Source organism: Xyrauchen texanus, chromosome 48 (assembly GCF_025860055.1).
Source record: "Xyrauchen texanus isolate HMW12.3.18 chromosome 48, RBS_HiC_50CHRs, whole genome shotgun sequence".
NCBI classification, from domain to species: Eukaryota; Metazoa; Chordata; class Actinopteri; order Cypriniformes; family Catostomidae; genus Xyrauchen; species Xyrauchen texanus.
In genome coordinates this window covers 24,112,549-24,138,777 of record NC_068323.1, presented here as the reverse complement: position 1 = coordinate 24,138,777, position 26,229 = coordinate 24,112,549, and the positions used below count along the sequence as shown (strand labels likewise).

At 39.6% G+C, this 26,229-nt stretch overlaps 2 protein-coding genes across 6 annotated transcripts in view; both read right to left on the bottom strand.

Annotated features, from left to right (window-relative positions):
* The window catches only part of LOC127639842 (kinesin light chain 1-like), a 37,951-nt gene extending 15,223 nt beyond the window's left edge, over window positions 1-22,728 (bottom strand). For both annotated transcript variants that reach the window (XM_052122124.1, XM_052122125.1), the window contains exons 1-11: window positions 22,579-22,728; window positions 16,448-16,718; window positions 14,865-15,095; window positions 14,179-14,248; window positions 11,987-12,215; window positions 8,813-8,900; window positions 7,709-7,810; window positions 6,471-6,644; window positions 6,163-6,262; window positions 3,540-3,589; window positions 496-563 (exon numbers count right to left, since the gene is read on the bottom strand). In XM_052122124.1, coding sequence (XP_051978084.1) covers window positions 496-563; window positions 3,540-3,589; window positions 6,163-6,262; window positions 6,471-6,644; window positions 7,709-7,810; window positions 8,813-8,900; window positions 11,987-12,215; window positions 14,179-14,248; window positions 14,865-15,095; window positions 16,448-16,696 — 1,361 coding nt within the window. In that variant the 5' untranslated portion in view covers window positions 16,697-16,718; window positions 22,579-22,728. The remainder of the gene's footprint in view (window positions 1-495; window positions 564-3,539; window positions 3,590-6,162; window positions 6,263-6,470; window positions 6,645-7,708; window positions 7,811-8,812; window positions 8,901-11,986; window positions 12,216-14,178; window positions 14,249-14,864; window positions 15,096-16,447; window positions 16,719-22,578) is intronic.
* A 1,060-nt stretch (window positions 22,729-23,788) lies between these two features.
* Window positions 23,789-26,229, bottom strand: part of LOC127639840 (phosphofurin acidic cluster sorting protein 2-like) — a 94,826-nt gene continuing 92,385 nt past the window's right edge. For all 4 annotated transcript variants that reach the window (XM_052122113.1, XM_052122115.1, XM_052122114.1 and 1 more), the window contains one exon: window positions 23,789-25,930. In XM_052122113.1, the coding sequence (XP_051978073.1) occupies window positions 25,815-25,930 (116 nt within the window). In that variant the 3' untranslated portion in view covers window positions 23,789-25,814. The remainder of the gene's footprint in view (window positions 25,931-26,229) is intronic.

Here is a 26,229-nt window from a genome sequence, read left to right as displayed (position 1 = left end):
TGACACTTTCGTCTCACGTGTCAGCTTGTTTGCGTGACTGGTCTCGAATTGTGGTCTGCCAAGTCCAAACTCCATCACTCCATCAGGTGAGCTACTGCGGAAGCTAATCACACTGGAATAAGTGTGTAAATGTAGGTGAGTCTGTAATACAAGCGTTAAAATGTATCCTTTATTAAATGATGCGTTATAGTAAAAGTGTTTCGATATCACAGCATAGCAGTGTGTGAGTAATAGTGTGAAAAATAAGTGTTTATAAAATCATCATCAGCCGTTGTACCTGTCATTTTTGTGAATAAAATCAACAACAGTTGTTGTACATTTCTACAGGAAACTGCGGCAAAACATAGTAATCCCCATGTAAAATTGGTTTGCAAAAAGTAGTAATGTTAACTTTGAGACTATGGTGAAATAAATAATTGGTGGGTATTTCTTATGATATATATATTTTCTTTTGCATAATAAAGACAGTAATAACGCTCAGGTTTTTTTTCTCACCTGTTCACCTTGCAGGCTTTATACCAGCCGCCATATTCTCCATAATGATTGCCCTCAGACATCTTTGCCTGAGAGAGTGTGAGACAGACAGACAGATAGTGACAGTGAAGAGAGAACACCAGGGGACAAAATACTCTCTGCTGTCAATTATTCAGACAGTTTGCATTAATGACCACAGAAGAAATTGAGTTTGCTGTAAAAACATCTATTAGCCTCTAAAATAGGCATCTACAGGTCACATGACTGTTTCTCTCTCTCTCACACACACACAACATGCATGTTGGACTCTCCATAGACATAATTATTTTATACTGCACAAACTATAGTTCCCCTTCTGTCACTCTCTCGACGTTGTGTGGAAGGAAGTGACACAAGGGGTCTTCTCGGACGCAGAATCATACCTCTGAACCTGAGAAAAGGCCAATGTCAAGTTGGCAGACAGAATTTGCATGCGGGATTGAGAACGACCCGGCTGGCATTGTGTGATAATCACCCCCTCCTGCCGTCAGACTTTCAACCTTTGGACAGACCTCTGTTTTCTGCGGGCCAGAGTCACCCTGCAGCAGGTGTCCAGAAGTGTCGTGGTAACCACAGACGCCTCTCGACCGGGTTGGGGCACCGGGATGCCGGAAGCGTTGGCACATCAATTGCCTAGAATTGTTGGCTGTAATTCTTGCCCTATGGAGGTTTCTTCCACTAATCTGAGGCAAGCACGTTCTGATCCGTTCAGACAGCACCGCAACAGTAGCGTACATAAATCACCAAGGTGGAGTGCGCTCTCATCCTTTGCAGTCAGCCGCGACTCAAGTCGCTGCTCGCCACTCACATCCCTGTCAACGGCGGACGCGCTGTTGCGGCAGGTTTCGCCCAGCGGAGAGTGGAGGCTCCACCCCCAGGTGGTCCAGCTCATTTGGGACCGATTCGGCAAGGCACAGGTAGACCTCTTTGCCTCCAAAGACAACTCCCACTGCCCGCTCTGGTATTCCCTGACGGGAGCCCCCCTCGGGACAGACGCGATGGCACACAGCTGGCCCCAGGGCTGCGCAAGTACGCATTTCCTCCAGTGAGCCTTCTTGCATCGGTGCTGTGCAAGATCAGAGGAGGACGAGGAACAGGTCATCTTGGTGGCCCCCTACTGGCCCACCCGCACCTGGTTCGCGGATCTCATGCACCTCGCGACAGGCCCTCCCTGGAAAATTCCCATGAGGTAGGACCTTCTTTCTCAGGGACGGGGCACCCTCTGGCATCCGCACCCAGATCTCTGGAACCTTCACGTCTGGCCCCTGGACGGGATGCGGAAGATCTAGTGGATCTACCACCTACTGTCGTAGACACGATCAACCAAGCCAGAGCTCCCTCAACCAGACAACTTTATGCCCTGAAGTGGCGATTGTTCGCGAACTGGTGCTCTTCCCGAGCCAAAGACCCACAGAGATGCGCAGTTCGGTCAGTGCTTCTATTCCTGCAGGAGAGGATGGAGGGGAGGCTGTCCCCCTCCACCTTGAAGGTGTATGTAGCTGCTATCGCAGCCCACCACGACACAGTAGATTCCTTGGTAAGCACGACTTGATTATAAGGTTCCTGAAAGACGCCCAGAGACTGAATCCTCCCCGGCCTAGCCTGTTCCCCTCTTGGGATCTCTCAGTGGTCCTCTCGGGCCTTCAGAGACCCCTGTTTGAGCCGCTTGAATCAGTCGAGCTCAAGGCCCTCTCCTTGAAGACGGCCCTCCTGATCGCGTTAGCCTCAATCAAAAGGGTTGGAGACCTGCAAGCATTCTGTCAGCGACACCTGCCTGGAGTTCGGCCCGGCACTTTCTCATGTTATCCTGAGACCCCGACCGGGCTATGTGCCCAAGATTCCTACGACCCCTTTCAGGGACCAGGTTGTGAACCTAAAAGCGCTGCTGTGGGAGGAGGCAGACCCAGCCCTTTCGTTGCTCTGTACTGGGGTCGGGCTCCACAGGCATTGTTCCCTCTTCAGGCTAACTCCCCGTGATGTATTTTTCACGGTACGGTCCCCTCTCGGCGGACCCGCATTTCCCTCAGGCAGCCCGCTGCCTCGGCCCCGTGCTTGTAGAGTTCCCCCCTTCACTAGGCTGGACCTACCACCGTGCCATATCCCACGTCTGGCTTCACAACCCTCGTGGTGTATTTGCCACACATCTCCTCCCCCTGGACTGGGCAGGGTGTGGCCTCCACAGGGTCTTCCCCTCCTGAAAGAATAGGACATTCGCGGACCGGACAGTTACCTCTGGTCTCGCTTCAGCGCCTGTCAGTTCTGAAGACGCCTCCATAGGCCTCTTCCTCAGTCTCTAAGCCGCCACCTGCCGGGTGAGCGGAGCAGGACAAGTGCTTCGAGTCTTCTCTCAGCACCCTAGTCTCAGAGCACCTGCCGCCTCTGACAGGCTCTCCTACTCCCTCCGGGGAACGACCGCCTTCCCCGACTTATGTTGGGCCACAGCCGCTTTACGTCCTATGTGAGAGACATTGTGAGAGAGAAGGCCGCGGCTGCTGGGCTTGCTCCCATGCTAGCATGGAACACCTTTTTCCCCCCCAGGGGGGCGGGAAAACCTAAGGTGGTATGCAAAACTCTTTGAGGGGGTGTTAGCCTGCTTTGCAACTGTTTCGACAGTCACGTAACACGGTCAGTGCGTGGCGTTTTTATATGGACCCCTTGTGTCACGAGACGTTGTGTCCCTCCTGCCACAGCACTAGACCTAGCACCATAAATGGCCGTGCTTAATGTTCGGCTCCTCAGTGCAATATCCTGACTGGCATTCGCTGCCCCGCTTCCCTTTATACCCGTATGTCCGGGGCGGGGCATGCAAATTCTGTCTGTCAACTTGACATTGGCCTTTTCTCAGGTTCAGAGGTACGATTCGGCATCCGAGAAGACCCCTTGTGTCACTTCCTTCGACACAACATCTCGTTCCTTCCCTCGGGGAATGGAGGTTACAACAGTATCCAGACTATCCCCTAACCCTCACAAAACATTTTTTTTTTCCATTTTCAAAAACACACACACACACACAGTGACAAACCTACTTTGCTCTCTTCTCTCTCTTCAGCGTGCATCCAGATGGGTTTATTCTCGGCTGTAGACACACACACACACACACACACACTTCTGTTTAGACTTGTCTTGATTTACTGATGAATGAATCAGCACTAAAGTCATTTAGAAACACAGTTCTGCTTGTTTTGGTAGTGATCTCTTTTAAACATCAAATCTGAATCTTTGACATTTTGTTTAAGTATGTTTTAAAAAAATGTTTTTAGTTTCTCTCCAATTTGGAATGTCCAATTCCCAATTTTCTCTCACAAGTCCTCATGGTGGCATAGTGACTCATTCCGAGTGGAGGAGGATGAATCTGGTCACCGCGTCTGAGACCGTCAACCCGCGCATCTTATCACGTGGCTCATTGAGCGCGTTACCACGGAGACATAGGCTGTGGAGGCCCATGCCATCCACCGTGGCATCCACGCACGACTCACTACATGCCCCACCGAGAGCAGGGCACATAATAGCGATCATGAAGAGATTACCCTATGTGTCTCTACTCTCCCTAAGAACCGGGCCAATTTGGTTGCTTAGGAGACCTAAGAGGAGTCACTCAGCATGCCCTGGATTCCTACTCGTGAACTCCAGTGGTGGTATTCACGTCAGCGTCTTGACCACTGAGCTACCCAGGACCTATGACTAGTAACTATGGGATTGCCAATATGAAACTATTTTGATTCACTTTTGTCAAATTTTTATAATTTTTGTTGTAAATCAATGTACATCATGTTCATAAGCTCACAAAATAAAGGCAGCATGAAAGGGTGAATCTCACAAAAAGAACCCGTCTTGAGTCATATTTCATTTCAAAAGGAACAAATAAATAAATTATACTTCTACAGAAAGAAAAGTCATTATTTCCAACATATGACAATTAACACCCTCCACCACCACCAAGTGTCAGTACTCTATAATGTAAACTATCATGCAGGAAAATCTCATTTTATTACTGTAATAGAAAAAATTATTTCATTAAATGTTAAAGTACATTTGTAAGTATGCATCATGCTAGTATCATACAGATTAGATTTTGGAGTGAATATAGTACAAATAATAAAAATAATAAAACAAAAATAAAGAGGAAAAACAATCAATCTCATGTTGATTTATTGAAATGAATTGTGCAAAAATAATTTACAAAATCATTATTTAAATCATAAAAAATCAGTCTGATCCAAAGAGATATATAAATTTTGAAAAAAAAGAAAAAAATGATAATATGGCAACATATTTGATGTAGAAAAGGAAATGAAACCACAAATGACGGGTAACATATTAAAATAACAGAATCTTTTGAGGTGTAAAATAAAACAGTGAGAGTTATAGAACAAATAAAAAAAGCACAGATACAAACCATCTGTTCATGTGTTCATCTGCATTCACATTCATCCTGCTTGCCACATACAAGCAGCTCACTATCCTCATTCTGTATCCATATTTGAAAGACAACATGTGTCATCTTCAAAGCAGAAGTACATAAAACGTATATACATACTGTATATGGCTAGATCAATAATTGTAACATTAACACTTTACAATAAGAATGTATTTGTTGACATCAGTTTCCGCAAAAGTTAACATGAATGAATAATGAACAATACTTTTACAGCATTTATTAATATTGGTTAATGTTTGGTTAATTTCTACATATACTAATACATTTCTACATTAAAGGTTGTATTTGTTGAATGTTAACATCCGTTAATGCAATAGTTATCTAAACAAAGAATAAACAATTCCTTTACATTTATCATTTTGGGTAATGTTCATTTCTACATATACTATATATATATATATATATATATATATATATATATATATATATATATATATATATATATATATGCGTGTGTTTATATATATTTATGTGTGTGTGTGTGTGAATATATATAAAATAAAATAAGTTTGTTATATGTTAACATCAGTTAACATGACTGAACAATGAACAATACCTTAACAGCATTAATTAATCTTGGTTAAGGTAAATCTTGTCATATATTTATGTATTTTTTATATTTAAAGTTGTATATGTTTAATCTTAACATCCTTTAATGCAATAGTGAACATGAACGAACAATGAATAATACCTGTATAGCATTTATTAATCTTCGTTAATGTTAATTTCTAAATTTACTAATAAATTATTTACATTAAAAGTTGTATAAATAACAATGAACCATAGTTTTATAAATTAACATCAACCAATTTTAATAAATGCTATAAAAAAATGAAATCATTGTTAATTCATGATATGTAATGCATTAACTAATGTTATCGAATACAACCTTATTAGTGTTACCGTAACATTTAGTATTTTCTTGTAATTGAGAATTAATCCTATATTTTCATTGTTACTTAAAAGATGTTTTACTGCTTGTGATTTTATTGTTGATGTCTATGTTTGCTCCATGGCCGACACTGTTTGGTTGTGAACCAGAGGTCAGGTGTGCAGAGGAGGTCATCATATCTAAGGTTAGGGATCGGCTGGTGAGGTCACAATAGTTCGGTTTTGCAACATCGCAGAGTGAGAAAAAAAATGTTTTGTAAAAATGCCGCATGCAGTCTGTCAGCTAACTGTAAAGTGGCATAATCAAGAAACGATCGTACCATCAACAGATCCAAACTCTTTCTCATGGGCTCGTGTCAAGATCTCTTTGTACAGGATCTCTGCTTCCTTGTATTTGCCCTGTTTCAGATAGCACGACGCCTGCAGGAAGACAAATACAAATAAAAAAAACATTTGATGTATTATATGATATTCTATATAGACTGTAGTAACTATTTCAATTAAGTATTTCAATTGAAGTACTTGACATAAATGGATGACACGCTGTGTTTTATGGTACATGTCCTCATAAAGCTAAATAATACCCCTGAATATCATTCCCAAAATAATTTATTGAATATAAATTCACCAGGTTGTTCTTGGTCTTTGCGACGTTGGGGTCGTCTGGTCCGAGTCTTTTCTCATAGATATCTAGAGCTCTGCAGTAATAATACTCCACCTCCTCGTACTTCCCCTGATTCTGACACAGCAGCGCCAGATTATTCAGCTGCTTTGCCACATCTGGATGCTCCCGCCCCAAGACCTGAGCATTGAGGGCAAGACAGGTGAGAAGTTATTAAGTGAAGTGATGGTTATTAAGTTCAAAAGCAAGAGCACGTCTTCATCTTGTGCTGTCATTAGTGTCGCGCAAGCTTGTGTGCTGTTTGTTCTCTGTACAGCTGGAGTTTAATTTACTGCCCCCTGCTGAAAACAATTAGAGCTCTAATTAGTAACTGTATATGGAAGAACATGGCTTTGTAATCAGATTGCATCCAACACTGGCTAAACTTCATCTAAAACTACTTTTAACAGCATTTTAAAATTGTATTTTAATAACTGAGACTCCGTTTCCACCTGGTATTAAGATACGTCTTGGGCGATCCGATCACATGTGGTCAGGTGAGACACATCGCGGTTTACACCTGGTCATTTAAATGCATCTTCGGTGACCACTTGTGATCGGATTTGGAGGGGAGGGTCTCTGATATCATGATAACATACATCAATCACTGTGTCAGCGTGTTCCTGCATGATAATAAACCACGCAAAAGACATAAAAGATAGAGAGAGTGCCCAAAAAATACAAAATTTTTAGGAGAGTAAAAGTTGTGCCTAGTTACAAAATCTAAAACATACTTACATACACACATATATATATATATATATATATATAAATATATATTTATTTATATTGACTTTTTCTCCCCAATTTGGACCTAGTGCGTGTGGAGGCTTCACACTATTCTCCGCAGCATCCACACACAACTCACCACGCGTCCCACCAAGAGCGAGAACCACTTTATAGTGACCACGAGGAGATTACCCCATGTGACTCTGTCTTCCCTAGCAACCAGTCCAATTTGGTTGCTTAGGAGACCTGACAGGAGTCACTCAGCACACCCTGGATTCAAACTCATGACTCCAGGGGTGGTAGTCAGCGCCAATACTCGCTGAGATACACAGATCCCCCACACAAATAAATATATACAAAAATGTTAAATGTCTGTGTCCTTTGCTCAACTACCCATTAACTAATAGAAGCCAATATGCTGAATATAATGTAGCTTGCAAATGTTTATTTTAGGGTGAGTTTTTATGATCCAGTACCGTCTCTCTGATCTCCAGTGCTCTCTTACACAGCGGTTCTGCTTCTTTGTATTTTCCTCTTTTTCCATACAGCACTGCCAGGTTGTTGAGGGTGGCTGCCACCTGCATAATTCAGGAAATATGGATGTGTATAATTATAGTGCACTGCAGACAGAAGAGTAACCAGAGAAATGCTGTGCTCATGTGGACTGTAGTCTCATGAGAATCAAACAACACGTTCACGGACTGTGCACTGATCATCTTAAAGGGATAGTTCACCCAAAAAGGAAAACTCTCTCATCATTTACTCACCCTCATGCCATCCCAGATGAGTATGACATTCTTCTACAGAACACAAATGAAGATTTTTAGAAAAATATCTCAGCCCTGTTGGTCCATACAATGCACGTGAATGGTGATCAGACCTTTGTAACTCCAAAAATCACAAAGGAAACATAAAAGTAATCCATAAGACTCCATAAGACATAAGACTGGTTTAATCAATATCTTCAGAAGCAATATGATAGGTGTGGGTGAGGAACAGATCCATATTTAAGTCCTTTTTTTCTACTATATATTCTCCTCCCTGCTTAGACTATCTCCACTTTAACTTTCACTTTCTTCTTCTTGTGTTTTTTGTGATTTGCATTCTTCGTGCATATTGCCCCCTACTGGGAAGGGAGAAACATTTCTAGCAAAAAAGGAATTAAATATTGTTTTGTTTCTCACCCACACCTATCATATCACTTCAGAAGATATAGATTTAAACGCTGGAGTCAGATGGATTACTTTTATGTTTCCTTCATGTGGTTTTTGGACCTTCAAAGGTCTGATCATCATTCACTTGCATTGTATGGACCTACAGAAGTAAAACGTTCCTCTAAAAATCGTTGTGTTCTGCAGAAGAATGAAAGTCACACAAATATGAGATGTCATGATGGTGAGTAAATGATGAGAGAATAAACATTTTTGGGTGAACTATCCCTTTAATGGTCAAATAAGAAGGTTATTTTATGTTGCCAGTAAAATCATCACAGATATATCAATATGTCGACCAGCCTTACTCTCCAGAGGTTTATCATGTTTCTAAAGGAAAGCAGACAAGAGTGGTTTTGTGTTACTTACAGCTGGGTGATCATGGCCCAGGGTCTTTTCTCTGATTGCCAGGGCATCATTAAGGAGATGAGCCGCTTCCTTGTATTTATTCTGGTCCCTGAAAGAAAGGAACATCGCAAAAGTCTTATTTCAGTCTGGGTAATTTTAGTGGGTCTCCCGCAACAATCTCCATGTAATATGCTATACTCTCTTAGATTAAACATGCAATTATTCCACATCAAATGACAGAGAATTTGTTTTCCACTCCTTGAATCAACACACATGTCAGTGTCTTGTGGCATAAACAGGGCTGGTTGCATCAACAAACTTTGTTTAAAAATGTGTCTGACTAGCTAAAGACGCTATAGAAAGTCTGTTGCATAAAACAAGCTCACTTCATTAGGAAGACAGTCTAATTTGCATTGCGGGAAAAGACATTAGATGCGTCCCAAACCGCACACTATTTTACGTCATTTTGAAGTGTAAGTAGTGCGAGTAGTATGTTTACACTGAAAATGCAACAAAAAGAAGTGTACTATGAGTACCCGTATGATGCACTTTTTCAAATATCAAATCAGAGTGTGGAAAGTTGGACACTTCATGCACTCAGAGCTCGCAACTTGCCGTACTTAGCTGAAGGGGCGGAGTTACTGGCAGCAATGGTGATCTGGCAAAACAATTGTAAATAATGGAGAATATGACTAGCGAAACTTCTGTGAAGACAGCACCTTACAAAAGTGAGTTAAACACTTTACCATCATACAATGCTGTGTGCATATATATATATTATTGAGATATAAGTGTTGAACTGAGGGTGAATAGCATGCTAAAGCTAGCGGCAACAGAATTCTTGGGTTTGAAATGTAACTCCCGTCCGCTGTTAAACGGCGAACGATTCCATGTAGTAAAATAAGTTATGTGATCCAGTTGGGATGATACTACACTTTGGAAATTCATAAATTACATGGCTGAGGGCATTAAGTACATTAAGTGCATAGTGTGTCATTTAGGACACAGCTACTGAACAGCTTTACAAAATGGCCGACAGGGTGCTTAAAGGTGCAGTATGTAAGGTTCAGAAACCTTTGTTATTAATGACACCTGTGGCTGTTAAGTGAACTGCAGCCAGCTGTTGCTCATGCTCGTGCACACACTCCATAGGGATGCGAGTGAGCATCGATCAAAACAATGACGTAACGTACAAAGATGCTGAACCAGACGGGATTCAGTAGATAAATGTTTTTTGTTTTTTTTTGGCTTACTCTGTGTTTGTGTAGGAGTCGGTGGGAGCCGGACGTTTGCTAGATTCCATCTCTAAGATAATGTTACCTAGTGTTGTATTTTGTTGTCACTGTTGAATAGTGGAAGAGAAGCTATTACTGTCTGAGGCAAAGCTCTCGGGAGCACGCATAAACATCACATCCTTTGAATTTTCCTGGCAAAAGCGACTCGCTCCCTTCACATAAAAATGAGTCTACAGGCTACCTAGGAAGTCTGGGAAGGGCTCATTCTTTAAGTTGTGTTACAAGCCATTCACATATTGGCAAAAAAAGGGCGAATATTACATGAACATTTTTACATATAGCACCTTTAACATAGTTTCCTTGCTGAATATATTTAGAAGAACGCAATGCTTCAAAATCAATTGTAATGAACAAATGTAGTGATTTTAACCAAAATTTCAATAAACATAAAATAAAAACAAATTTAAGGAATTGTGTTACTATCGTAGAAGTTTCCTACAAAGTCTCAACTGAAGCCCACACTAGCTCATCACCAACGTCAGCGAGATATTTAGGATGTTAAATATCTGGACGTGTCTGCGATTCCAAATCGTGCAACGTGAAATATGTTTTGACTGAATTCAACTGCAGCGTTGACCTACAGCCAATGAGAGAGCAAGAAACGGGGCACGGGAAGTTTCAGTGGGAGGAGTCCTGATGCACCTGCAACAGAACATCAACTAGCATGACTGCTGTATCAAGAGTCTCACTGGACTGAAGAAATGAAGGAAAGATTAGTGGAACATTGGCAGGAGCACCAGTGACTATTTGACGTTTCATCTGAACTGTAGCACAACCGGGTGGAGAAAGAGAAGAGTTGGAGAGAAATTGACAATTCTCTTGCACAGTCAGGTCAGCAAATAGGTCGATTTTTCAGTTGGAGGTACTTTTTCTTATTGTAACCAATAAACTATATGATTAAAAATATACACATCATATTCTGAAATGCATAAAATATGATCATGCTTTTGTTTTCGTATCTTGTACCAATTATCGCGTTAAATCTGTTGTGAAACGTAATTTGGAGTCCGAATTGGAGATTCGTCAATAGTGAAAAGTTTTGAAAACCTTACGACTTCCATGACATGACAGACAGTTGTGTAATATGAACGGTACCACAATCCGACGTCTTTGAATGTCATGCAGTGTATAGGAGGCATAAGTCTGCACAGTTGCGCTGACTGCCCTGTGCTGACTGCTACTCGCAAAAACATTGGCAAAAAATTTATTCAAGCTAGAATTGCTCCGATGGTGGGAAAATTCCTTAATAGGAAATGTATGCTCAGTCAGGGGGCATGATTATTTATTTTTTATAAATAATTTTTGTACAATTATTACCTTTGCATTAAATCATCTGTAACAAGTGTAGAAATGAGGTTCTAATTGCTGCTTTTTTAATATGAACTCAAAGTAATTATAGGCATTATATACACAAAGACTAACAAGGTGAACGAGACACAGCTGGAAAACAATCAGGGAGGGAACCAGAAAAAAAAAAAAAAAAGACAAGAACACAAAACAACATTTTAAACTTAAAGTCCCAAACTTCCTAGCGACCTCTAGTGGCCGCTACGGGAATGTTCCATATATGTTACAGCATTAAATCTACAGTCCTAAAGTACATTTGATGACCAGGCTCAGACAGATCAGTTCTGTGCAGATTTTCTGGGAAACGGCACAATCATGTAAAATGTAATTAACCATGATAAAATGTGTTCAATGTAGCCGACAGTACTACACTGTAATTGGTAGCTAAAAGCATTGTCAAATTTGCCAAAATATTTCAGAAATAAACACAAAAAGGACAGAAGATGTGTAAGATTTTGCAAATGATGGCCGTTCCAATTAAGTTGAAACCTGCAGAGCTTTCTGCCGAGTACACATATGCAAACACAGACAGTGCTTTTTCACAGACACACACCTGTAGACCAGGGCCAGGATGTTGAGCATGGTAGCTACATCCGGATGGTCGTGTCCGGAGGTTTTCTCCAGATCCTCCAGTGCCTGTTTGCACAGCGGCACGGCCACCTCGTAGCGGCCCTGAGACGCATACTGGATCACCAGGTTGTGGAGCGTTCGCAGGCGGGCGGGGATCTCGTACCCGCCCTGCTGAGCGGCCGCAACTGCAGCGCTGTTGTGCTGGTGCGGGCCTGAAGGAGGCGACACAGAAACATTGTAAGGGTGGAAAACATGGATAGCATGGTGTATCTAATGGAGTCAGATTAAAAAAATAGGGTACACTTTGGTATCACATACATTTTTATAAAGCATTAAAGCTATTAGAATATTTTCTAACATCAAATGAACCTGGCATGAAAAGTAGTTTCACACCAAATGTACTGGATTACAATTTGTAATTAGTAACTAATTTTAAAACCAAAAATGTAATATTAGAAATGTCCCACATTTTGTGTTCAACCTTAGTCCCTACTGAGGGATGGACAACAGTTTATTTTAATAGTTTTTTTTTAATTTGATATATTTTTGCTTTATATATTAAATATGATATATATAAATGATGTACATAATTTCAGGGGTTTTATGTTTATTGCTAGAAAATAACTAAACCATTTTCAAAACGTGCTCCACATTTTGCAAAAAGTGTTGAAGAAAATATTATGTATCAAATACCAGCATGTAAACTAGGGATGGGCATTTTGGTCATTTCTACTGGAGTACTCGAGGGGCAATGACATGTACATAACTGTATATATAATAACATGTCTGACAAATGTTTTTGGCTGCTGCATTGTGTCTTGTTGTCCCAGTTTATCGTCTTTTCATATTTATAGGCTGTTATAAAATAATCTGTAACAAAATGTACAAAATGTTGCATAATCAAAATATAATGCATCATATTTTGTCATTGTGTGAAGATTCACTGCCAAAATCAATGAAAGAATGTGCAAAACGTGCATCTGTCCGTTCTTCCTTCAGGTTACCGTAGTAAACTTAGTAAGCGCGCACCAGTTTTTTTTGTGAAAAAGTGTGATGCTTGCAAGCAGAAGAACACCATCCCAACCATGAAGCATGGGGGTGGCAGCATCATGTTGTGGGGGTGCTTTGCTGCAGGAGAGACTGGTGCATTTCACAAAATAGATGGCAAACATGAGGAAGGAAAATGATGTGGATATATTGAAGCAACATCTCAAGACATCAGCCAGGAAGTTAAAGCTTGGTCGCAAATGGGACTTTCAAATGGACAATGACCCCAAACATAACTCCAAAGCTGTGGCAAAATGGCTTAAGCACAACAAAGTCAAGGTATTGGAGTGGCCATCTCAAAGTCCTGACCGCAATCTGATTTGTGGGCAGAACTGAAAAAGCATGTGCGAGCAATGCTGATTGCTGATTGAGCAAACCTGACTCACTTACACCAGTTCTGTCTAGAGGAACGAGCCAAAATTCCAGCAATTTTATTGTGAGAAGGGTACCGAAAATTTTGACCCAAGTTAAACAATTTAAAGGCAATGCTACCAAATACTAACAAAGTGTATGTAAACTTCTGAACCACTGGAATGTGATGAAAGAGATAAAAGCTGAAATAAATCATTCTCTACTAATATTCTGACATTTCTCATTCTTAAAATAAAGTAGTGATCCTAACTGATCTAAGACAGGGAATGTTTTCTATGATTAAATGTCAGGAATTGTGAAAGTTTAAATGTATTTGGCTAAGCTGTATGTAAACTTCTGACTTCAACTGTACCTCTTTCAAAGGCTCCCACCCTTTTTGACCAATTTGCAAACGAATCATTTAGACTGATTTGTCTGTTTCGACTAATGAATTGAAAAGGACTGTAAATAACGACTCACTGAGAATATCTGACATCGCTATGACTTGCAAAATGTTTTACTCAACACATGAGCAATAGATAGATCATAAAATATTTTAGAGCTGTTAAAAACTCGAAAAATAAATATTCACTATCCAAATTTTGAAAAGACTTTTGAAATTTTATTAATTCTATGACTTTCACAAGTTCTGTAATACACACTTTTAAAATGTCCTGATATTTTCAGTTTTCCATGACCACGTGAACCTTGCTCTTTTCACTTACATAAAAATGAAAATTAAGAGTTAATATCAACTGAATTAAGATGAAGAATTACCCTGGTAGTCTTCATCATTGGGAAACAGATCATCCAGAGAATCTTTTGGAGTTTCTCCATTTTTTTCTTCCTAAATCAAAACGAAAGAATATTTCCATAATTACATTTTGTATAGTTTTTTAATAATAATAATTAATATTTCACAGCAGTTGAAAACCATGTTAATTTCAGTCTTTAAATGTTAATGGCTCCAGTCATTCAGGAAATAACTACTGTACGTAAAAACAGCCCTTCATGAAAAATGGTCTGAGCCAAAAGAGAGCAAATTCTGTCAGCCAGGGAATATAAAAATAATTCATCACAAAGTAAAGTTCAGCAAAGTCTCCTCTATAACATCTCCATCCAGCCAATCACAATCATCTGTCACAAATTTTGAGGAATGGACCCAAACACAGAGAGGCATTACAACTGAAAAACTCATGATGAAGAACCGAAAACTCTGTAAACAAAACAAATAAGAAAATTGACAGACGGAAAGTAATGGAACCAACTAACAGGGTAACACACACTAAACGATCTGGCACAGGACTGAACATGAGAGGTACAGGACTGAAGATATAACCAGTAACCAGGAAGGCAGGTGCAACTAATGAACTAATTAAGGTATCGAACCATTCAAAATATTTGGTTTCTCATTATCTTTTATTGTACCACTATACTGCGCAACCCTAACATACGGGACTCACCACTGGCGAGACGCCATCGTCATATTTCTTAAGCTGGTTCATGAACTCCAGATGTTTCTTCTCCTCTTCCAGCTGTGCGACGTTCTGCTCACTCTTCTGCAGTTTCTGCTGCGTATTTGCCAGCTCATCTCGCAGCCACTGGTTCTCCTGACACAGCCGTCGTACCTGAGCACGCAACTTCTGTTTCTCAGACTCCACCGCATTCAGGTGGTTGGACAGAGCCATCATCACCTGAATCAACATATGTTAAACACATTATCAGTATTAAATATGATGTGTGTCATTTTATCAATGTTTAAATACTTTCTCTTATCCCAGATAAATATGCAATCAATTGTAAGTAAGCCAATAGTAGGTTCAAACACTGTGGCTCTGCAGAGCTTTCAAAATATTGCCCTGTTAGTTTGAATGTACATTATTGCAAATAGTAATTTATGCAAACAGCACATTAAATAAGTAACTTGAACAAGTTGTTTCGTGCTATTCTTTCCAGACCAACCAAATGGTGTCATTTATCGGGGGACCCTACATTAAAGAGATTAAACACAAAAGTGTGAATATCGGTCAAATATATTTGCTAGACTGACTCATCCTGTTGAATGCATGTGTTGAAATAACGTTGTTGGGGGCTTTTCTTACAGACCCAACCAAATTGTGTCATTTTTATCTGTAGACCTGGGCTTATATTTTCCAGGGCTGCATTTCCTAAAATCTTTGCAAGCTTTAGTCGATCGTAGAGTCCATTGGCGCCAGTAGTTTCGATGATCTACTTAGGCTTACGATGCTGTTGGAAAACGCAGCTCTGAACGATATATTTCCTGCTGAATGCACATGTTCAAATAGTGTTGTTGGGTGCTCTTTTTTAAAGACCCATCAAATGGTGGCATTTATTATATCATTAGACACTATAATAAAGAGATTAAGTTAAAAAGTGTGAATATCAGTAACAATTTCGGTCAGACCGACAAGCTTCCTGTTGAACACACATTTTGTAATGGTGTTGTTGGGTGCTATTCTTTTTTCTTTTTATCTCCTTTTCTCCCCAATACTCCCACTGCTTAGTAGGTCCTCGTGGTAGCGTGGTTACTCACCTCAATCTGGGTGGCAGAGGACAAGTCTCAGTTGCCTCCGCTTCTGAGACCGTCAATCCGCGCATCTTATCATGTTGCTCATTGTGCATGACACCACAGAGACTCGCAGCATGTGGAGGCTCATGCTACTCTCCGCGATCCACACACAACTCACCACACACCCCATTGAGAGCGAGAACCACTAATCACGACAATGAGAAAGTTACCCCACATGACTCTACCCTCCCTAGCAACTGGGCCAATTTGGTTGCTTAGGAGACCTGGCTGGAGTCACTCAGCACACCCTGGATTCGAACTCGCAACTACAGGGGTGTAGTCAGCATCAATACTCGCTGAGCTATCCAGGCCCCTGGGTTCTATTCTTTACAGACCTATCAAATGGTGCCATTTATCAGTAGACACGTAGATAATAAAAGATTAAGTAGAAAAGTGTGAATATCTGTAAAAGTATTGTTCAAACTGATTATCGGCCTATTTCTACTTTAAACTCACCTGTGCCTCGCCCAGCCCCAGCTCAATCATCTCCACAGACTTGCGGAGGAGGTTGGACTTTTCATGAACTGAGCTGGCCTCCTCATCCTTCTTCAAACACTGAATGGTTTCCACCAGACTTTGCAAGATGGAGTTGTGCTCACTCTTCAGAGCTTCCAGACCCTGAATGACAAGTTTAGTGCTGGAGATGATCTCCTCCTGTGTAAGCTTCTCTAGTCTCTCACCATGAGGGTACACCATGGTGGACATGCTCTGCTTGAGCTCAGGAAGCCTGTGGAGATAAGGTGTAAAGCTGTGGACATCTAAAGTCTGTGGTAAGAGTTGAAGTTTTTGAGCCTGTCAACAGCTTGACCAGTTCACCAATACACTGCTTTTCCAGCATTATTGTGTACTAAAAACGAAATGAGTGCCGCTGAAACGAGAGAGTACTTTCTGTCAAACACTTAATTGGAGCTTTACCCAAAAATAGCCACTTTAAGCTCTGACATCTGGTCTAAATAATCAGGCTGTAAAGCTTAGCAGCAAGTCTTTCCTGAGATTGTCGGCCTTATAGTACTGCTATTATACCCCCTTATTCAGCCTCTCGTAGACAGTCAAAAATAACAGTAAAAATAATTTAATCTAAGATCAGTCCATACCCGCTCTAGATCAACAACAAGGCAATAGCTGTAATTATCAGTTCTGTCCAATAATAGCTAACCAAACAACTGTAATAATGCATTACCTCCAACAATGACCAATCGCAAGAGGGATAAAAGTCTATTTTGAATAATGAATAATGTTCTTTAATTCAGCAGTCTGATGAAATTACAGAACACATTCATGCCATTGGTCAGTTGTTCATATCTACTATATTATGAAAGTCAATGAAAATAATTTACTGTAAGTTAAACCTTGCTCTTCTAATCTTCTTGTAATGAGTAACCATGTAAGAACAACTAAGATGGGTCACAGTTATGAAAAAGGATCAAAGTAAGACATTTTAATTATGCCTGTTGGTTTACTTGTAGTAAAATTGAATTAAGACATTTACATGAAAAATCTATATTTCATATTATAAATCTCAACATCATACCTAATGATTCTGTATCAATATTCTAAATCCAAGAGTCTATATTTGTAATACATTTTTTCACATTACCTTTGAGGGGGAAAAGTGATTGAGCACCACTCAAATTATAAACACATTAGATCAATAATGGATTGGGAACAAAAAGATATTTAACGATTCCTCTAAACAATTTCAGTTCCTCGTTTCCATTAATAAGTCTTTTAGTATTTTTGAGAAATAAACATCTAAAATAAAAAAAAAAATGCAATTCGTATTGATTTACTGCCCTCAGCAACCAAATGTTGAGATCATTTCAGATTTTAACAGACCGGATTCTTACAAAATTGCACGATTGATTTGCTTAGAAATTGGACTACACTGGTCGCACTGTGTGTTTCAGGCTGCTGATTCAATAGTGGTGTTGAACAGAACTTCATTCAACTCATCAGAAGAATACACGTTCAAGGACTGTTAACGACCATTAATCAAAAGTCTATTTTGATAAATGTTTTAATAGAACCGATTCTGAATTAGCCCTTTTTCACCGACATGGTTCGGGGGCGGGTTCCTGGGCCGGTGAAAATTCTCGAGCTGTTCTGCGCGTTTCCACTGCAGAAAAGGCTGTTCTGGGCGGAAATACTGTTTTTGCACCAGCCCCAAATGCTTGAAGGTCTCTACCTGGTAACGATACATTATGTTGCCCTACACCCCCTGATGTAATCGGTTTCCTGGGTAAAGTGCTAAGCTAAACAACAATATCCACAAAAATGTCAGACATCAACAGTGTTGAGGAAACAAGCATTGTACTTGCGATATGGTCTTCTGCGGAGATTCAAGATAAAATAAAAAGATTGCAAAGAGGGAAAAATGGTTTACTACGTGGAGATATGGCAAGGAATGATGCATGCTGGCTTCAATCTGATGATTAACCGGGGGGGGGTTATTAAAGAGTAGAGACCATAAGAAGGACCTAAGCAAAAGTGGCAGTGGACAGAGCAATGGTTGCTTTGACACCAACCAACCAGCTAACCAGGGCATTGAATTCAGTCAGTCACGCTCGAGACAAACAGAATCGCCGGAGTCCTCTGTCTTGGTAAGTTATTATATTAATCAACTTTGTTAGCATTCTTTACAATCTTCTCAACTTATTTTGTGCATTGTTTTGTTCAGCAAGGAAAAAATGCACTCCCTGCTGGCCTCCCTAATACCTGTTGCAGCAGCAACCTTAGTTTTCCTCAGGAGGTCTCCCATCCAGGTACTGACCAGGCTCAACCCTACTTAGCTTCAGTGGGCAATGAGTCTTGAGCTACATGGTGATATGGCTGCTGGCTTGATGCACATCTTGTATTCCTGGTAAATTCAATAGGACTACAAGGACTACAACTTTCGTCTGATGAATTACACATCATTCGTCAAGCAAATTAAACTGTTTAGATGCTGTATGACTGTGAGTAATTTAAGTTGAAGTCCATTAAAATATTGTTAATCACAGACCTTTTCACTCACAAACCAACCATTTTCTCAACAAAGTGTACGAAGAACCTTACGTTGCTAACATCATGTCTACATGGCCAAAAGCAACACAGTAGGTTCAGTTAAATTATACTGCCCAGTGTCATTCGACTGTTACTAGAACTAATATTTCAAACCATGCTTTAGTTCCTTTATTGGTTGGATGCTGAAACCTGATACAAAGGCAAATAATACACAAGTAGCAAGATCAGTAAGACCAGTTCACTGTAAGCTTCTATAAGTTCCATTCATGTAATGTTTAAAGCACTTTTTTTAAATGCCATGAGAAGCTTTTTGTTAGTAATAAAGAATGGAATACATTTTCTTCCTCTTTGAACTTTTATTTTAAAATAATTATCCTACACAAATGCATGTGACATAAATTAGAATTAGGTTGAAAGTGAGTAATCAGATTTTATTACCCCAAAATTTAATCTATGAGATTAAATTACTGATTGCACTTTTTGTTATGTAATTTGCAATTATTACTTGATTTCAATTCCGCCCAAAACTGGCAACAGATATGATGTGGAACACCTGTTCATTACTGTATATATCATTGCACAGCATCCATAGAGGTCAACTGCTAACCTTAGTTAACATGTCAAGGAGTAAATAACTGCAGAGTTAGAGATATGCAGATATATCTACCAAACATTTGTGAATTGAACTACCCCCCAAAACAAAAAAAAGGATTTAAACTTCAATGTGAAACTTGTTTGTGCTACAGACCTGAATGATGCCTCAAATAATGTGGGTTATTGATGAGTGCTCTGTTACTTTTCTAATTGATTGTGTGTATGATTTTCCTGGTAGATGAAAAAATATTTCAAAGAAATCCCACTGACTTCAATTGAAGGAGGGACTCAAGCCATATCCAGAAACCAGAATATCATAGACTTGGAAGTGGGCTCTTTAGACTTGGGCCAGCAAGCATCCACCTGGAAAACACTTTAACAACCACTCAGAATACCCTAGCAACCACCCAGAACACCCTAGCAACCACACAGTACACCCTTGTAATTAAAGATAACAACCTTGTAACCACCAATAATCCCGTAGTAACCACCCGGAGCACCCAAGCAAACACGATAACATCCTAAACCACCAAGAACACCCTAGCAACCACCAGCATCATGAAAATGACTTTTGGATGGGTGTGTTGTTCGTCCAAGTAACGCAATCCGCTTTTTTTTTTCTTTTTTACATTAATATGACAGTTGACACACGGCACATATAGAGTGCTATTGAAGCTGTGCTTCCACTGTCGTGCCAAAGGAGGGCGTGCTAGTGTGTGCCAAGGCAAGTTGCCAAGTGTCCCAGGCTGTCACTTAATGGGCCACTGTGGGCTTAATCATGCCTCCTCTGGGCTTATTCGGGGCCAACGCCAATGGCCTTTGGCCCGCCGATTATCCATGGGCCAAAGAAGGCCAACTGGGGATTGAGGCATGGCCAATGTCAAAGCAAGACAATGTTAAGCTGCACAATGGACAAAGCGGTGTCCAAAGGAAGAAAGTTTCCATGGTTCGACATCATGGCATGTGTGCTGTTAGTGGAGAGACCACACGGGACACCATTGCAGTTAAAATCGGTGAGTTGTCAACATTAAATGATCTTGCTATCTAGCTAACATTTCCATACAGTGTAAACTTGATATTCTAGATAAATAGATAACATGTGTGTTTGTTTTGGCTTGTGAAATAGGCGGGGTGTGTGATGTTTGCACCAGGGTGGCATATTAAAGGTGGGTTTTAGGTCAACGCTGCAGGGCTTCTGGCCAGATGGTGGGAATGCAGAGCAATTTTGGTCTCGCGGCTCGAGGTTCGAGGCTACTGACCCCAGCGGACCAGTTTATGGCCCTGTATTGCACTGTTCCAATATTGGAAAAGCAGCTATTAGGGGTCTATGGCAGTTACCTGTACCATTCAAGTCAATGGTGTAAAAGATCGCTGGGAGTTTATGGGAGCTTCATGAGGGCTACAAAGTGCAACAGTGTCTGCCCACCTTTCAGGTGTCTTGGTTCCGGAAGTATTTTTCCCATTAATTTCTTCCCTAGGGATTTCATATAATCGATGGAAAAATATAATACCATTGACTAAGTTGTTGATTATAAGTATAGAAACAATATATTTAAAAATGTATTGCTAAATAATCAGATATATTCAAATATATAAGTGGTTTGAGAGTGTAAGAATGCAGACTCGATTGCATCATTAACAGTGCATCATGGGCGGTCGCTGCAGGGCTCTTTTGGTGCACTTTGTTCAACATGATTTGCTGATTTGTGGATTATTTCTCTTCAGGATCATGTGTATGTCTTCACCAGAAATCCCACTATTAAATATTATTAAAAAAACAATCAAGTTGTAATAGTCTAACGAGGACTGATGGTTTCAACAGAAGAATAAACCATCGATTAACATCCTCTGAGCTCACGGAAGGTCCTCTGAGCTCACGGGAGCTCATGTAAAATCAGGAATGGGATTTTTACTTCCAGGACCCAACTGGTCAGCTTTATTTGCATTGGAATATCCATTTGATTGCCTATTGGACACTGGGATCAATTCATGTATTTTTGTCCCGCTTGGAATCCTGGCTTCTCTATATGATGATCATTCGAGCTCTCTAATGGTGGGACTTCACAACAAATGGCTAAAAATTTAAACAGTGATTTACCGACAGCGTAAAAAATTTAAAACCACACCCGTCGAGCTTAGTTCATTATCTTTTTCATTATCTAGAGGTTACTCTAATCTAGACTGGATATTGACATGCATTGTTTGCTAAAGTGAGGAGTAGCTGGATCTCTGGTCCTCTTCCTCCTCATCAATAATAAATGCAGCATGTCAATACGGATGTTAGATCAAACACAGGTCTAAACGACTATGAAATGAAATACATTTATATTTCTTAAACTCTATATCAAAATCTTCAAACAGAACAAATGAAGATACTTCTGCAAAATGATGGCCTGTTAAAAAAAAAAGAGCATTGGTTGAAGAGCATTAATTACACACAGGCAACTGAAACACGTGCTCGTATGATGATATAATAGACATATGTATGTGTATAGGGTGTTGTCAGAGACAGTAGACATTACTCATCACTACTGTAATATTCTACTGAGTGCTTACATGTACAGTGCCATTCAAAAGTCCACAATGAAAATATGGGAATCAAAATCTAATTGAGACCTGGTATAAGGTTATAAGTGTGTTTCTAGGGGTGTTGCTCTGATGAGTCTACATCTGGTCTCTGCTCCATATCTGTCGATTCATAATTCACCAACACTGAGTTTATAACACTGCCATAAAAACACAAGCTTATTTCTGCCAAGTCATCACACAACACACACCAGATATATTCACGAGACAGCAACAGACAAAAATATGATCATGACAAATCTGTTTACATTCCCTTTCACTTAAACCTACTGTTCATAAATGCATTATAAATACATTATACATAAGGTTATAAGACACCGTCGGCTCATAAACACAACCTACGTGCAGTTTAGTCATGATCTTTATTGCGAAGACACCATGCTCATTAACATAATATAACATACCTGTTACGATCAGAAATCCGACCACAGCAATGATGTACGGTACCGTATTAAATCAAGCCCAAAATTAAAGGAAATACATGACATTTTCAGAACAGCACCAGTAGAGGCCAACGTCACCGAGAACTGGACCAGTCCTGCGCACTTACTGCGGTTGCACCACACAAATCCTACTATGGTGAGGATTTAGCTCATGAATATGAATTACGTGACGTAACCCAGAAGGCCTAATTGATTGGCTCTAAGGTTGTTCATGGGCGTTACGTTTGCATACGGACGGCATTAAGCAGACCAGGGAACTTGGGGCCGTTCAATCACACCGAACATGTTCTAGCTCTTAAACAAAAAGCTAGAAGCAGCGCCACGAAACGAATACAATAGAAGTATCTCGAGACGCTTTTTCGAAAGTTGAAGTTATTTTAAAGAGAGAGAGAGAGCGAGAGAGAGAGAGAGAGGAAAAAAGTAAAATATGGTTCTCAAGCTAGTATTACAACTATTTCATTAATATCTTTCGGGAATATGTCATTTACGTCGAAAAACAGTCCGGGAGGTTGCAAGAACGAGTTCGGTGTCGTGGTAATGAATATTAATTACATACTATTCTCACTAAGCCTTACTGATTGGCTGACAGGCAGAAAGTGGTCGGCACTTTGAGAAATGGCCGGTAGGCAGTTGGCGAATCAACGAATAATACTATGGGAAAGACTTGGCTCATCAATTTTTATTATGCTTTGTGACTAGACACCTCATTAATATTCATAATCTATGCATTTGTGGTGGTAAATTCATTATAATTTACTTAAGGTAAATGTCTGAGCTCATTCCCATAGTCTGAGTATGAAGATAGAATTATGCCAGTTTTATGTTTTTATATGTAGACCAATTCAATTTATTTGAGAAAATAAAGACATTTGTTTGTGTGTGTGTGTGTGTGTGTGTGTGTGTACAGACATGGCACATATTACGCTTCTTCTAATGGCCTTTAAAGCCTCCCACTTACTTTTAATTATTTATTTGTTTGTTGTATCCGAAATTAATAGATAGGAAGGTATTCAAATGTACGTAAACAGAATATAACTAGCATAATAAAATGCTCTTATTGTATCTGATGTGTCATGAGCTCATGTGCCACCTTGACTTTAGTACCATCTGCTGGCAGAACAGTTTACTGCTGCAAACAACACAAAAGTATTTTTATTTTTATTATTTGTCATTTATTTGCACAATTCTCCAATTAGTCTAATACTGAAAAGAAAAAGGATTTGTCAGGGCACTCAATGAGCCCATTGACATCTTTATCTTCATGAAAACCTTGTTTGCAAAGTAAGTTTATAAAAGAGATCAACTCCTTTAAAAAGAGAGCTAGAAAAACAAACATTACTACTAAATGTACAAAAAGAAAAAAATAACAACGCAGTCATGGTTAAAATCATTTTAGTATTTGTTTGACAATTAAAACCAGTATAAAGATATGAAATGGCAGTATATGTTTATGTACACACGTTACAGAGCATCGAAGAAGAAAAGCTTTCCTCAAGTGGTTCATTTAGAGTCAATACTGTCAAACTTAGAAAGAAGGTTGGTACAAATGTCAGCATTTCTATTTAGAACAGACAGGTCAAATATTAGTTTAATTTAGAGAATAAAACATCTGACATTGCCCTAGAAGTAGTGCTTAAAAACAACCCGAAATGTTAAAAAAAAACTCAGCAGCCCAACTCAATCTAAGACCCCCCCAAATCACAAAATCAGTACAAAAAAAACAAGAGTTATGCCATATAATAAAAAGAATAGTAACAGTTCTGCTCATGACAGAACTACGTTTCCAGAAATATAACTATATTTCATTTTTCACTTGCCTTAAATGAACAGTTCACCCAAAAATAAAAAGTCTGTCATCATGTAGTAAATAATATGGGTTTGGAATGACATGAGGTTGAGTAAATGATGACAGAATTTTTATATTTGTGTGAAACCACCCCTTGTAACAGCAAATTCACCTTCCAAAATGAATACGGAAGACCTCAAACTGTCTTAAGTAACCAAACTCTTTCATTCATACAAACACAATCAAACACAGAAATAAACCACAGACAGAGCAACTATTTGATCTCCCTCCCTCACTTTTTATACAGGTGATATTTGTAAAGAAAACAGAATGAGATCCAACACCAAAATAGCTCAAAGATGGAAAGGATGTCCTGTTGTCATCCTAACAATCTTTTCTTTTTTCTGCTATAAGCCCTTAATGGCTGGCAGTAACTGCACCCTGTCTCCATCACACACACACAGCATTCCAATATCTCTTGGAAAACTTGTAACGTCACCATAAGAGATTCCGAGATAGGTAAAAGTGGTAGAAGAGTAAAAATAGAAATGATCTGGTTGTATCCCCACACAGAACGGCTAAAACTATTTAAAGGGCTTTTAAAAGCGTATATTACTTTCAAATGAATATAAATTGGTTGTCACTTCCCTTTAGAATGAACCCAGATAAGCTGCAGTTTTCATACAACATCCAAAGCACCTCACTATAGTACAAATGTGCTTTCCTACCCAATACAACTTTGAAATTCATCCAGGTAGTGGCACTAGTCAGAAAAAACGATCTTTTCTTAACCTAAAAAGTGTGCATGTTGCTAAAAATGAAATGATGTGCCCTTTAAAATTCACAGCTACCCTAAAATCTTTCAACAACTCAAATGTTCCTTAATTCCTCCCACTTACATTTAACCCCTTCCATCTGTGCATTAACCTGCCGCCCAACTCGGAAATATTTACATATCACTCACAGGGCATCATCAAACAACACCTCCCACACAAACAGACAAAGCTTTTGAATACAAATTCAATTGAACTCCCTTAATAAATCCCACTTAGAATATTGTACATAGAACAAATATCGACACAGAAAATTTCACAGAAATAATAACGAACTATAACCCAACAAAGTGCAAACCCAAGCTGCCGTATGAGCCTGAACATTTCCTACAACAACATGTACTGTTTATCTTAAAATAAAAGACAATGCTTGTTTCAAACACGTCATTGATTCTTTCACTGTCAGAGTGACAAAAATGACTAGTGACATAACTAACAACATATCTGTCATCGACACAGACTTCCACATTGACCATTTCCACAGGAAAATCCATTTGTCTGTTTAATCCCCCTTGTTTCTCAGGCAGTCATCCACTTTCTGTGAGGTCTGAGCCAGAGAAGGTTCCGGAATTGGTAGGTTACAGGGGCTTGCTGTAGCCGAAAATTCCCACAGGAAAGTGCTTGACGTGTGTCGGCCACTGTGCAGCCAGCTGGAAAAATTTTACGTCGTGCCACTCTACACCATCAATGGACACTGCAGAGGGAAAATACAACATAAACAACAGCTTTTTGAAATAAAACTAAATAATCAACTTCTAATATTAAATATGATTTTATCTCATAAATCTCTTTGGAAATGTTTGCATGGCTATTTAAAAAAAGATCTTGACATGTTCCAACCCAACTTCCTGTTTCAATAGAAAACATGTCAACACTGCCAAGATAAAATAGTTTGTCAAACCATTTCATGGGGTCTTCAAATTTGGGCACTGACGAAATGACCAAAGGGTGGCAGTAGAGTACAATGACCAAACTCATTTAGGCTCCCTGTGC